The sequence below is a fragment of the Thunnus albacares genome, chromosome 23 (assembly GCF_914725855.1).
Source record: "Thunnus albacares chromosome 23, fThuAlb1.1, whole genome shotgun sequence".
Lineage (NCBI taxonomy): Eukaryota > Metazoa > Chordata > Actinopteri > Scombriformes > Scombridae > Thunnus > Thunnus albacares.
The window spans coordinates 588,473-603,521 of NC_058128.1; the positions used below are offsets into that span (position 1 = coordinate 588,473).

The 15,049-nt window shown below is 38.5% G+C and overlaps 1 protein-coding gene across 3 annotated transcripts; it reads right to left on the minus strand.

Moving 5' to 3' along the window:
- Nucleotides 1-5,609: 5,609 nt before the first annotated feature.
- Nucleotides 5,610-13,927, minus strand: ing3 (inhibitor of growth family, member 3). 3 transcript variants are annotated; one of them, XM_044343315.1, is made up of 12 exons: nucleotides 13,793-13,927; nucleotides 13,588-13,659; nucleotides 11,779-11,879; nucleotides 11,627-11,692; nucleotides 10,810-10,906; nucleotides 10,634-10,705; nucleotides 10,275-10,394; nucleotides 10,029-10,192; nucleotides 9,746-9,936; nucleotides 8,418-8,610; nucleotides 8,294-8,332; nucleotides 5,610-7,530 (listed from the first exon to the last, which is right to left on the minus strand). In XM_044343315.1, exons 1-12 carry the CDS (start codon nucleotides 13,818-13,820, stop codon nucleotides 7,414-7,416), a joined length of 1,260 nt encoding a protein of 419 aa, XP_044199250.1. In that variant the 5' UTR covers nucleotides 13,821-13,927; the 3' UTR covers nucleotides 5,610-7,413. The 3 variants fall into 3 exon arrangements, with proteins under 3 accessions (XP_044199250.1, XP_044199251.1, XP_044199252.1); XM_044343316.1 differs by having other exon boundaries at nucleotides 10,278-10,394; nucleotides 13,793-13,926; XM_044343317.1 differs by lacking the exon at nucleotides 13,588-13,659.
- Between the last annotated feature and the right edge of the window lie 1,122 nt (nucleotides 13,928-15,049).

The following is a 15,049-nucleotide window of genomic DNA, read 5'->3' on the forward strand; positions in this document are numbered from 1 at the left end:
ATAATTGTTCCAACAGTGAGTTACTGTAATCACCATTATATTACAGTAGTGAACTGTAACAATGGTTTAGACTATATTACTGGGAATTTAGCAGCACTTCAATATGTAAATTACAGCAAAGGATAACAGTGTTATCTGAACTATTATAAAAGGTGATACTGACAAATGCAAATCACATTTCTTAGTGTACTCCAAATGATCTTATTGCTGTGAAAGGCTCGTCTTATTTAGAGTCCAAATGAGTCTTTGTGTGTGCAGATAATTCAAATTAAGACGGTTTTACTGTTTTATTCTGTCATTCAAATCATTTCGTTTTCAGTTGCAAAGGCCAAATAAATGACCTTCATAGTAGAGTCTTAGACAGAGTTGTAAGCTCCATAAAATGTTACCAGAAGTCCTCTCTGACTCCATCTGATGTGTTTTGGAGGATAAAGTGTTGATGAATGTTCACCTGTAAAAGAGTCAGTAACACAACGGTTTGTGTGTATGTGTGAGTGTGTGTGTGTGTGTGTAAATGTGAAATAAGAAGAAGTAGATAAATGTAGGAAATTACAGCTACATACTTAACAGCACCAAAACATTTTAGTCTTTTTTTTAAAATCTTTTTGGTGGTTTGTCAAACATGGTTTGGATTAAAAAAGGATTGGATTTTTCACTCATACAGTCCTTATGAGTGAGAAGCTTTTAGAGTTTAGAGTATCCAACTCTTCATCATTTTCACTTAAATTATATGTTTGTTAGCTTTGATTGTTGCTTATGCAGTCAGATTTGCTCTTAATTCCAACAAATCCTGGTATAATGTGGATTTATGTGTCTGTTAACTTCCTGCATGTTCCACTCTCGCCTCTCAGACAAGAATCATAATGAAAATAAAGTTTGACTTTGCTTTTAGGGGAAATACAGACCTATAACAATAATAATAAGGTAACAGAGGTAGAAGTACAACATGTACTAAAATTCTACTTCATGTGTGGTAAACAAGAGGAAGAAAGAGGAAGCTGAGGTCAGAACAGCATCTTCATCTCTGTGACTAAAGAGCAGAAACTTCATCTGGAAACTCAAAGACAAACTTTAGTTGAAGTGTCAGATGGAATAATTTAAGTGTATCGTTCATCTTTCTACATTTGAAGAACTCTGAATCCTGAATCGGAACTCTGAATCCTGCTTGATGGGCTTTATTAAATACAAATTAAAAAACACATTTATAAATCCCTCCATGTTGATGGTCTTTAAATTATATACGTGATTCTCTTTGTCTCTGCATTCTGCTGAGGTTGAATTTGGGAAGATGACTTTGTCCAGTCTTGTCTGACCAATCCTTGCTGTTCATCTCTTGTGAAGTTTATTTGAAATTATTATTATTATCCACAAGTTGTTTACATCTGTGGAAATAAAATGTCAAAATAAAAAGGTAAATAAATGAGTATGTTCCTCTGGTAATAAGGATACTTAGGACATAATTAAATGTTGTAATTTAAGATTTATTTTTAAAGAAGGAGCAAGATGCATTTTAACGGCAGGAAAAAGGTTTTAAAACCTTTGAAAACTATTTAGAAAAGTATGAAAACAACAGAAAATACTGGAGCTTTTGTCGTCTGTGTGATAAAGTCTCAGATGATTTGAGTTGCATTTACCATGCAGGTCTTGAACAGTTGCACTGGTGAGAAGGCATGAGATGAAATAATCATTAAATCCATATCTGTATAATTGACATGTTTATATGAACAAAGGATCAGATGAGGACTGTACATGTGATGTGAAAGGTTGCACGTAGTGATGAACCCACAGTAAATTATTAACAGACTCTGCAGTTCCCCTCAGCTCCAATCAGCCTTTTACACTGTTTGAACTCATTGCTTTGGTTTCACACATTTAGAGACTTGCTGGTGAATAAAGTGGAACAGCTAAAGAGATTCATATTTGTAGACATGAACAAAGACACCACTCCACACTGAAGCTAATTAAATGTGTGTAATTAATTAAACACAGTTTATCACACAGATCATCTTGGTAGCTTCATGTAGGAGGAGATACAAATCAAAGTGTCTTTAAAGGCCAAACAACCAAGTTTCTCAGCTATTATTGATGTTGTTCTACAAGAATCATTTGAATGATCTGATAATCACAAACAGACCTGAAAGAGTCACAAGGACATATCATTTATTAACGGGCCTTTCTGACCATAACATGACCCTGATTGTCAGAAAACTAACAAAACAGTGTCTACCAATATTAATGCATGAAAACACATCAGGGAATTCAGTCATTCCCAGAAATAAAATGCCACAATTTCAAAAACCAACTAAATAATATTGACTGGAAGGATGTTTTACAAACCAGTGATTTAGACAACTGCTGTAACACTTTGATAAAAACACTCACAGAGTAGATTGAGAAATATACACAAATCTTTAAATGCAAGCCAAGAAGAGTCTCCTCACGGTGGCTGAATGATGATATTCATCAGTTAATGAAAAAAAGAGACCTTGCACTGAAAAAGTCACTATTCACCAAATTGAGTATGCACTTCCTTATTTTTAAGGGTCTGAGAAATATGGCAGTTAGAGAACTGTGCAAGGCAAAAACCACATACTTTACACAACGGATTCCAATCTGAATGAAATAGCACTTCTCCCTGGAAACACCTAAACAGTCTTACTAAACTTAAGCCCAGACAACGAAAATCAATAACGGAGCTGGAAGTAAATGGAGTGATTAGCAAATTAATTTTATAATTTATTTCATTCAATCAGCGGAGGAGCTTGCTGAAAATTTTGAACCAGCAAAATTACCACAAGTTATCATTACCACAGATTCATCACAATCACAATTACTTAATAAATGAAGTAATAAAAAGGCAAAGGATCTGTTTGGGTTGGATGCTGCACAGCTCCACCCTGATCAAACCTAAAACGCATGTGTATGTGATGTGCTGTTGTGTGTAGTTTTGTATTTTGTATAATGTGTTCTGTGTGTTTTTTGCTTTGTACTGTTTGTTATTGTGCTGTTATATGTTTTAATTTTAAGGGACTGCAGATGAAAATTAGCTATAAGCTCACTCTGGTGCAGTACATCAAGTGTGAACATTTATGTGTAACAACTCTATTCTAGCTGTTTTTATCTGGTTGACCACTTTGAAAGTAATGAACTTATTTATGCTAAACAGTTCAGATTTAGGTCAGGGTACTCAGTGTAAATGGCTGCAACTGCTACTTCACTGGTTAGGGGTTAGGGGTCATCAAGAGCTCACTAGACGAGGGTACTGTAGTGGGAGCAGTGTTTTTAGACTTCGAAAAGACTTTTGACACTGTGAACCATGACATACTTCTGAACAACCTAAACACCTTCAATTTTTTAGAGCAAGCAACTGTCTGGTTTGTTTCATATGTCGAATGTAGAGAGCAATGTGTTAAAATCAGTGCAAAACTATGAATCCCCCGACAATCCAGAACGGGGTTTCCACAAGGCTCAATCTTGGGGCCTCTGCTTTTCAGCTTATACATAAATGATTTACAAACATGCTGTAACAGAGGTATGCTGATGACACAATCATTTATGTATCAGCTAAAACCCTTCTGTAGCCACAGAGTTATTAACAAACAAAACGGAGGGTGTATAAGAAAGTGTAAAATCAAAACAGATCAAGAGGAAATGACACCAGTGATTTTAAATTTTTAGGTGTCATTTTGGACTCCTGACTCAAAACATGTTAAAAAGATATGCAACAGCAAAGAAAAATCTGAACTGTTTTATAATGATAAGACATTACATACCCCTTAAGACAGCTCAAATGTTTATACATGCCATCATATTTTCACATTTATCCTATTGTGTTACTGTATGGAGCCAGCCTTCACAGTCAACTGTCAAACCTGTTACATCACTGTACAAACAAATGAAATGGTAATAGCACCGTAAGATGTGCAGCATTTACAATCTGCCCCTTTTTAAAGTCTTATTCAAAAAAGATTTTGCGCTAATGATATGACGGCACAATTTGCCATGCTTTGTGTCTGATTGAGTGAGCAGAGCTGTTTCCAGTGTTTCAGTGTCTTTAATTAACAGAGGTGTCAAACACACAGAGCTCTCCACAATCACAAACCAACTGTCATGTATTTGCTTCTTTTACTTCTCTAGTATTTCACATCTATAACATGAGCTACTGAAATGTCAAATATCAAAATACAGCGATTAACGTGACTCAGGCAGGTCTGAAACATGTTAGATAAATGTCTGAATGTCACTGAATGTATCCGGGATGTTACAGAAACATCAGCTGGCTGCAGCACAGTGCCTGAAACGATAAGTGCGTCTCCAAACTGAGAAAGAGGCTTTTTGCGCATTTACGCACACAGCACGGCAGCGGTAACTTCGTTAACACCAGATCGGTCAGGATCTGACGGTAATTAATGTTCTGTGTTCTGCTGCTGCACATCTTTACAGGATTATACGGTGGAATTGTTTGTAATAAAGCAGCACTTTACTGTATGGATGAATCCATCACAGCTGTTATTTTCATTGTGTGTGTGTGTGTGTGTGTGTGTGGACTGAGTTTACTGAATATTTAACCATGAGTCCTGAGCTGGTTTCACACAGATACACTTTGACTGTGGTTTAGATCTAATACTCATCAGTCTAGTTCCTGTTTGTTTGTATCAGTGTGAGTCACTCTGAGCATTAAAGACAGTGTGGCAATACTGAACTGAGAAACTGCTTCTTTCCTCATTGAAATCAAGTGCAAGAGGTGAATCGCAACGACAACATACTGAACATACTGACTATGGAGTTTAAATGTATAAGAGGAGATCATCTGCATATAATTTGACTGTCTGGAGATCCACGGCTCCATAGCGGCTACAAATATTATAATAGATGGAGGAAATATGAGGAATAGATGGAATATAATATAAGTCTAAAATGTTTCCATCCATCTGGGTTTTTGCTCTTTCAGCCCTTCGGTACCCATCTGATGCCTGAGGAGACCACTGGGGCAGCCAGACTCCTTCCCTGCTGGTGTCCACCCATTTACCCGTTTTATTTTAATTTCCTGTGTGCAGATGAACCTGCAGAACAGAACCTGCATCAGATTATATTCAGGTGGAGTTCATGAGAAGGTGTTTTCTCTCCCTGCAATTATCATCATTCCAGTTGTTGCTGCTGATGTGTTTTAATTTGAAAATGTGCAGCATGTTTGAGATTACTTTCATTCTCAATTAATCTGGTGTTTAATTTCACAATTAATAGTTTTGTTCATAAAATGAGAGAAAAGACGACGTCATCAAACGTCTCAAAGATCTTCAGTTTGTTCAGTTGTCATAGAAACTAAAGAAACCAGAAAATATTCACATTTAAGACGCTGAAATCAGAGAATTTGGACTCAAAACAATTAATCAATTATCAAAATAATTGGAAATTAATTTTCTGTCAGTAAATGATGAATCATTGCAGCTCTAAACTGTTGACAAAGTGTTTCTTCAGAATTGAATAAAGACGCGTTTTTAAGGAAAACAAACGTTTAAATTTGAATTTCTGCACTTTATTGAAGTGTTTTACCTCATCGCTCCTCATCTTCTCATTTATCATTTATGTAAATAAATAAACTCAACAGATACCAAAACATCTTTTTATTCAGACTGAAACAAACAGTCAGGCTTCAGCTGTGACTTTGTTCAGATTCTGTACATTCTGAATCATTTCCAGGTTTAACTGTAACATCGACTCATCAGGTTCAAACGTCTCAATATAAATCACACGAGGAGGAGAATCAGTCCAGCAGCGTCTTCTTGTCAGGAAACTCAGATCCATCTCAAGATTATTGGTCAAAACACTGAGTTAAAATATTCTCAGATTAAAACACAAAACTTCCAAGAAAAAAAAAAAGTCAGATTTCTGAGTTTAAAAACTTAATTTGGACATTAAAGACGAAGAAAAACCTCGTCACAGGAGACGGTGGAAAAAAGTCACGTCAGACTCATCAAATCTCAAACAAACACCAGATTCTCTCTTCAAGTCAGAATTCTGAGAAAAACTTCAAAACAAAATCTGATGAAATAAAGTCGAGATTTCTTCGAGTCAGACTCGTGAGAGGAAATAACGTCTGAAATCTGTTAATAAAGACAAAACGTAATAAAAACGTCGGGATTATCAGACGTCATCTTGAGGTTTAAAGTCTTTTTCTACTTCTGTTGTTACAACGTTTGATTTGATCAAATAAAGTCGGGATTCTTACATCAAGTCTGATTTTTGATCAAAATATCAGAAAGTCAGAAACTTTAGGGGAAAAAAATGTGTTTTAGACACAAAGATGATTCTATTCTGTTATTCTGTCTGTTAACTCACAAACAGAAACGAGGAAATCTGAAAAAATATGAATTCTGACAATTCTGAAACGTCTAATTTCTGTAAATAAAGACAAAGTTTGATCAAAGATGAATTAATATATATGACTGAGAAGAAGGACCTCTGACCTCTGACCTCTGACCGACATATCAGCCAGAATTAAAACTATCTCTCTGTTTCTTTTTTAATGTTTTTTTTTATTGAACACTGGACAGAAGTTCTGGTTTAGTTTGATCACAGATTCACAGAAAAATATGATAAAAGTTATTTTGGGTGAAAATGTCTTTTGTTCCTCAACTGGACACACGAAACGTTTCAGTCTGCAGATTATTTTATTTTAGGATTAAACTCCTGATTAACAGCATCAGGTCGGCAGGTTTCACTCCGTCATCCAGCAACAAAAGATTCATTTTAAAGGACGACGTCAAGTCTTCCACAAAAACGTCCCGTTGTTGTTGTTATTTTCATCCTCCTGGTTTCAGTTTTAGTGTTTGTGACGTTTTCACAGGTTTTCATGACGTTATGAGAAAGAAAATAACTGAACTCTTGTAGTTTCTCCAGCTTTAAAAAGGTCGAGTATGTAACAGGACGACGATTAGAAAAAAAGTCTGAGAAGAAAGTCTGAATTCTGTCGATAAAAACAAACGTCAGGATCATTAAAGCCGGAGTTCTGAGACGCTTTAAAAAACAAACAAACACAGAATTCTTGTAGTTTCTCCGACTTTAAAACAGAAAAATAAAAACAAATGTGATGAAGCCGATTATTAAAGTTAATAAAGAGGAAAAAACAGAATTCTTGTAGTTTTTCGGGCTTTAAACGGTTGTTTGTAGCTTTGAGAAACGTCGGGATGAATTTCAACATCATAATAACGACAGAAAGTTTTTACGTTCAGACTTTAATCTCAGAACTCCGAGATGATTTTTCTTCGTGTGGCTTTAATCCGAAGATGGTTTCTGTTGGCACAAAAACGTTCGATCCGTCTTCTGAGCGGCTGCTGCAGGTCGACGGTCGGCTGCAGCGACGTGACGTCAGGACGAGCTGCAGACGCACGGCGGCGAACACGTGAAGAGTTTTTATTTGTGGCGGCTGCCTCTCCTCTTCATGGCCGCCGTACACTGAGGACAGTACCACTTCCCCTTCGGAGCCTCCGTCAGACCCACACAGCCGTAGTGGAACCACTCGATCGGACACTGGACACAGAAAACACGTCGTTACAAACAAATCAATCATCTGGTCATTAACTGATCGGCTCTGGATCAATACGTTCAATCAACCGTCTTGATAATCAAATAATCGTTGAAGTCGTCTCGATCGAAGTATCACGAAAGATGTTTTATACACAAAATGATTAATCAATTAAATAATCTGCAGATTAATCAATAATGGAAATAATTAGTCTATTGATCGTTTGTCGTTTGCTGCTTTCAGTTTTTAAAAATGAACATTTGCTGTTTTATATCATTCTAATTAAAAGAAACATTAAATTAAAAGTATATAAATTAATAATTATCAATAATAGTTGCAGCTAATCAATAACGATTAGATTTATTATTGATTAATCTTATTGTTTTGACCACAACTTAAAAATATTCAGTTTACTGTCAGAAACCAGAAAATATTCAAATTTTTCATTAAAATGACTCCAAACGATGAATTGATTATTAAAAACAGTTGATTAGTTTTCTGTCGATCGATCAATCGTTACAGCTCTAAAATCACTTCCTGTAAAAACAAACTAATCAGGCTGCAGCTGACAAATCATCCAGTATCGATTCATTGATTGATTGATTGATTGTGTCCATCATGTTTCTGATTAATTGATTAGTTTGATAAATTAAACCAAAAGATATATATATAGTATATTGATATATATATAAAGTTGATCGATTCAGTTCCAGACAATAATCATCAGTTACATGCGATCAATACCAAACCAATAAAGCTGATACTCACGTCTGTGTTGTCACAGCCGACCATCTCGCCGTAAGAAACCTGAGAAACAATAAACCAGTTTAGATTATTGATCAGCTGATGACAGGAAGACGTTGGTCCGGTCGCCGGCGAGCCGCAGACTCACCTGGTTGCAGATGCAGTATCGCGGCTCGTTGGGGTCGTAGGTCCAGTCCACCTGGCTGTTGGCCTCCGCCTCGGGCAGCGCCGACGCCTGCTGGGAAAGCTCCTGAGCCAGCGCCGACGACGAAGAGCACGACGACAGTGAGGAGGAGGAGGAGGATGAAGACGACTGGTGGTTGGAAGACTTGATGCTGCTTCTGGGAAACAAGAAGAAGAAGAGACGAAGACACATAGAGGTTCGTTACAGGTGTGAACTCATTGATCTGGACTTCATGTTATCAATAAATAATAATACAGCTGTTATTGATAAATGTTTACAGTTGTTATGTTTGACAGTATAACAGCAGCTTCCTGGCAGGTGGAGACTCAGGTCAGGGTCTACACCAGGTTCCTGGGGGGGCTGTTTAGATCAGAGAGCTGACGGACGGAGTCGAGAGAAAAAGCTCCAGCAAAACCAAAAAAACAGGAACCAGCAGAATAAACTGGTGACCTGGATGCTCTGCTGGACTCCAGCTAACAACAAAGGACTCTTCTGATGGCGAGACCGAACCTAACAGTGGTGCAACAGATCATACTTGATCTGTACGGATCCCCCCCACGGTACGGCACGCATATGAACTGCAGATTAATTACAAAATTTAATGTCTCATTTAAGACAAAGTGAACAAACTGCTGTGAGTACAAGTCACGGACAGACAGCGCGTCGCTAACAGGGATTTAAAAGAGCAACGATCAAACCAGCGTCTGACGGGTCTGGAGTGACGTCTGCAGGTTTGTTTACATGATGTTTGATGTGCTGCAGCTGAGCAGCTAATTAGCATCTAGCTGCTAACTGACGTTAGCGGTGAAAGTTTGTTTGGCGGCTCGTTCAACAAGCTGCAGGACGAGACGTGTGTTCATGTTTATCATCAAGTTCTGATGATGTGGACAGAAGCTGTTTCACTACAGAGGAAGGTTTCAGCTTTGAATAGTTTAAATATTTTAAGATTTTATTTATTGGACATCTTGAATGTTCATTTAAGACCACGAGGAAAAGTTCCTTTCTTTGTTTTACAGAATATATAAAGCAAAGTTTTATTTGCCCTCTTTTTTTTTTTTTTTTTTGGCTGATCCAAAAAACAATCGGTGAGTTTTGTGATTGGTGGCGCCACTAGAATCTAACGCGTTTATTTCGGAGGAAACTGGCGAGGGCCACCCTCATCCCGCGTCTCCCATCGGACGCCGTGTTCAAACAGTCTGATGATGAATGAAGTTCATCACATCCCAACATGCACCTGTGCATAGATTAACAACATCACCGCAGCCCCAGTGGGCGCCGGGCGGCGGTCTTACTTGGACTTGCGTCCCCGGGAGTCGGAGGCGGTGTTGGGGGTGAGGGTCTGGGTGAGGGTGGAGGCCAGAGCGGAGGAGGAGTACCCGCTGGTGTCCCGGGACAGAGAGAACTCTCTGCTCAGCTGGAAGTCGTTGTTCTTGATGGCCTCGTAGCTCGCCTTCAGACTGGACGTCCTGCGGCCCTCCTTCATCTGCACACACACAGCACAGCTTCATTCACACTCACGTTCACGCATACTCACTGGTTCACGCTCATACATGTGTGTTTCAGTGTGTGTGTGACCTGAGCGGTGGCCTGAACGGCCTGAGCGGCAGCCATGGTGATGGCCCCGGCGCCGGCCCCGGGCCCCGCCGGCAGCGAGCTCAGGTTGTAGGACGCCAGCGGCTGAGAGGAGTTCACACTGTACACGTTGTTGTTGGAGGACGACGTGCTGTTGGTACGGCAACCTGCAGAGGACACAGCTCGCCGTTAGTAACACACACAGACTGACAGGTGGAGGTGTGACGGTGCAGGTGGAGGTGTAACTGCTACCTGGCGTGTTCTCCTTGGAGGCGTCTGAGGTGAGCGTTGACAGCAGAGCTTCAGACTTGAACTTCTTCTCTGGAACGTGTTCGGTGGTGTGGTGCGTCGGAGCGCTGTACTTCCTCTCTGTCGAGTTAAACGAGGCTCATCGTTAATCAGAATCATTTTAACAAACGTCAGAAACAGGTTTAATAAACGTTGATGAATGTAAATAAGCAGCTTTTCAACACTTTTTCTTCTCTTTCTTCTAAATTTAACGAGTCAATAATTAACTTTTTATTACATTGTGATATTTTCTACAACTCTGATCATTTCTACAGCTGCAGCTGTCGTCATGGTAACGAGTGGGATACAGTCAGACTTACTCTCAGCGGTGGTGTGTGAGTGGACGTGATGGTTGTTGATTGGCTGAGACGGACTGTCCATCTCTAAAGACCCTGAGGAGCAGAAGAAGAAGAAGAAGAAGAAGAAGAAGAAGAAGGTCAGTCATCTCTTCAGTGGATCTAAATAAAGCTTCTGTCAGTCAGTCTGACGGACTCACGTCTCTCCAAGATCTCCGTGATGCCGGCGTTGTCGGCCTCCAGCTCCATCTTAAACTTGGCCAGTTCCTGGTCCAGTTTACGCAGGTGACGATCCACCTGAGCACACAAACCAGCAGCTGTCAGGTGAGACGGCAGGACGAGAACAGAACAGACGCGTCTACGGACGACTCATTCAAACAAAAAAACCTTTTAACCATCGTTTCCTGGATCAATAGATCAGTTAGTTGAGTCCAAGACGACATCATCAAACGTCAAACATTCAGTTTACTGTCACAGAGACCAAAGAAACCAGAAAATATTCACATTTAACGAGCTGCAATCAGAGAATTTGATGCTTTTAACTGAATATTCTGAATGTTTTAGACGGTTGATGGAATAAAACCAGTAATCAGCTGTAGGAAACTATAACCAGCATTTATATAAATAATCCTGCCTGATGATCAGATTCATGTTTAATAAATCAGGTCTTCTGCTGCCATCCAGTGGTGTTTGGACTGAATAACACTCAAACTGTTTAATAAAGGTTTTAAATGATGTTCAGACACAGTTTAGATCTCAACATGTTGTTGTTTGTTCATTTAGATCATCAGGTCACAACATCCATATTAACAGTAAACAACAGAAATCAATAAACATATAAATAAACCTCTGATCAATATCACTTCTATGTTTAGTAACTATGTTTGTTTTGATGATGCTCAATAACCTGATGGAGTGTCTGTAAATGTAAAACATCATCATCTATGTGTTGTATGTTGCCTGCTGTTCATTCAACACGTCAATCTTTATTTAAACAGACGACTGACGGTCACTCACCAGATCATAGATCTGATTGGCCAGCTGCACCTTCTCGTCTGCGTCTTCCAGAGCTTTGTAATAATCCTGAAACGAGGTGATGAACGTTTTTTTATTCATTTGATTCTGGAATAAAAAACAGTTGCTGCTAAAAAAGATAAAGACGAACAAACCTTTTTAATAACCTCCATCTGCTCTTCTCTCCACTCCGGTTTGTTCTTCTTCGCGTTGACGAAGAACTCGATGACCTTCTGCTCCAGCTGATCGGTGGCGTCTGAATGAAGAGACGACAAGAGACTCAACAAACGACCACAAACAGCCCCGAAAATTAAAGATATCAGCAACCAGCAAAACTCTTTTCCTTAAAGGACGAGTTCACAGTTTATCACGTCCATCTTAAACCAACAGTCAGTGTGTTTCTTGCTGTAATCATTCCTCCTGTTCATACTGACCATTAGAAGATCCCTTCATAATGACCTTACAATGGAAGTGATGGAGGACAAAATCCACAGTCTGAAGCTAATATGAAGCTTCAGCGTCCAAATGAGTCAAATCAAGTAGATATCTTTCAACGTTACAGTCTTTTTAGTGCCAAAGTTCCTCTTTTTGTTACTATACTTCCACCTGCAGCTCAACAGGGAAACACTGTCCGAGGAAACACAAAGAGGGAATTTGATGCTAAAAAGACTGTAAATGTGTCAGATATCCACTTGATATGACTAACTCAGACTGATGAAGCTGAATAGAAGCTTCACACAGACTTTAAATGACTGTGTGGACACACTGTGGATTTTGGACATTTGAAGGATCTTTTCAAGACATTTTAATGTTTAACATAAAACAGTTTAATAAAAGTATGAAAGACATCAATAAGAAACAGCAGTGATGATGATGATGATGATGATGAATTATTTACATAATGAAATGTGAGATAAATGTCAATTAATTTAAATGTATTTCACATTTTGTCGTTACTTCCTGGTAGTTTATAACAATCATTCCCAACAATATAACTAATCAATCATGAGCTGGATGTGGACAATCAGCAGTAAAAGAATGGATCAATTAATCAATTCAAATGAATAATTAATTGAAGCTCAGAGGTTTGGAAACAACTGAATCAGGGACATTTTATAACCAACATTTCTGACTGACTATGGCAGGATGAACTAAATACTTCAGACCTTTATGAATTAAATTTGAGATTCTGAAATACTTGTTTTTTCCAGGAACCTAAATCAAAGCTTTTCAAGACTTTTAAAGACACTTTGCAGTACGAACAGGAGGAAAACACACTGGAAACACTGTGAACTCGTCCTTTAATGCTTCATTATTCAGACCAAAGAGGTGAACAGATCGACAGGTGATGTTAGTTAGTTAATGGTAGAAAAACATCATGTGACCCATCTGATATTGTAGAGGCAGCGAGTTTATCATGACTGAGCTTCATATTTAAATCACTTCTCAAACATTTATCTTCTTAGAAAGGCCTTTATTTACCTGATACCACACTGTTTTATTTCCAACATCTTATCTGTTTCATTACTAGTGTTTGATTTTTTTGATTTTTGAATATTATTATTATTATCATTAATGTCATATTAGGAGTATTTCATTCTGTTTTATTATATTTGAATTGTCTTATTTTACAGATTAATTATAGTACTTAAATGTTTTAGCCACATAAAGCACTTTGTGACTCTGTTTTGAACGTGCTGTATAAATAAAGTTTATTATTATTGTTTCTAATGAAGTCACAGGATGTGACAGAATTTGCTGTAACACCGGTGTTCAGCACAGAAATGTTCCTGTCAGAAGTGAGTTCCTTCAGTTGTTGCTGTTAGCCTGAATAAACGAGTCTGATGATTAATAATGTTGCTATAATGTTGAAATGAAACGTTTCTGAGCTGTTTACGGTGCATTAACGTTAACTCCCGTGTGTCCCCGGTGTGTTTACGCCGGAGTGAGCCGCCGGTACGTACTCTGCACCTGCAGGTCCATCTCCCGCATTTCCGTGAACCTGTCGCGGAGGTCCATGGGAAGCTGCTCGATCACTGCCAGAGAAGAAGAAGTGGTTAGCACGGCTAGGCTAACGGCCGGAGCCGCGCGGACCGCCACATAACACACACTTAACGCACAAAACGCGTCAGAAACGCCACTGACGCTCAGTTGGAGCCGCATACTCACTCTCCAGATAATCCTCCAGGTACAACATCGCGGCGACTTCGACGTTTTCTGCGTTTTATGAAGCGAATCTCTGCTTTCAATATGGCGCCGCCAGCCGCTGTCTCTCCCAGAAAAAAATACCCCGAAACACTGAGGTCAGAGAACGTGACGCAAACGGCTTCTCTGCGCTCTGATAGGCTGAAACCCAAGTGGGCGTTGATTAGCGTTCTCAGAACAGATGCCTTATGGGAGTTGTAGTTCAATACGTGTGTAGCTCGTTTCTCGTATAAAAATATCTCTAAATCGGTTCCCAAATGATTTTATTGAATTTATTTATGTGATAGCGTAAAACTGCGTCCCTAAGAAATGATTACATATTAGTTATTATGACAATTCTACATTCAACACAAAAAATAGGCTAAACTAAGCTAAGAAACCCATTCATATATTAGTCTGTGAAATAGAGAAAATAGAAAATGTCTATAATCTCTGTATACTTTTTTAAAACTTTATTTACAAAATGGAACTTACAACAGGTTGTTTACCATTCCAACAATAGCAACAAGGCAACGTATGCTCGAGGTGGTGCACTGATCATAATACATCAATAAAGAAAGAAAAAGCAACAGAATGAAATTGGAAAATTACAAATCAAATTCATTCCATAAGGGTCGAGTTTATGCAGTATTATAGTGTGTGTTTATAAAGACTTTATCATAACTGAAATGATTCAACTCCACGCTGATGATTTTCATCCTGTATGTTTACAAAACCTTTTCACCGTTGTTCCCTGATAAACTGCATATATTAACACACCACAAATGAAAAAGTCCTTGTTGTAGACACGATTACATCTGATCTGGAAAACCTCACTGATCCTTTAACAGCTGATTTGGAAACATTTTCAGATTCATCAAAGACTTTTTTAATCTGAAGTGAAGTGAAAAATGTTCAGTCTGCTGCACAATGAAACACACCGAGGAAGAAGCCTGACATTAAACATCACATCATCAAAGACCAGAGGAGCTTTAACGATGATCCCGTCAGGGCGGATTTATGGCAACAGGAGCCATCAATCAGATAAAATCAAACTTTATTGATCCCAGGAGGGATATTTAGCATCACAGCAGCACCAGAGAGGAAGTTTAGATACAGATAAGCAGAATATATCAAAAAATCAATGAACAGAGCAACCTTCTGATCCAGGTGTGTGAATATAAAGTGGACAACAGGATACATATAAACATTAGTATATGATATATTGTGTTTAAATATGTA

What these genes read in the sequence shown, in the direction of transcription:
- ing3 (XM_044343315.1), bottom strand. Translation starts at nt 13,820, where the DNA reads ATGTTGTACCTGGAGGATTATCTGGAGA. An exon ending in CTCACACACCACCGCTGAGA is followed by an intron (nt 10,395 to 10,633) that starts GTAAGTCTGACT and finishes TTAACTCGACAG; the next exon opens with AGAGGAAGTACAGCGCTCCG. An exon ending in TCGGCTGTGACAACACAGAC is followed by an intron (nt 7,531 to 8,293) that starts GTGAGTATCAGC and finishes TTCTGTGTCCAG; the next exon opens with TGTCCGATCGAGTGGTTCCA.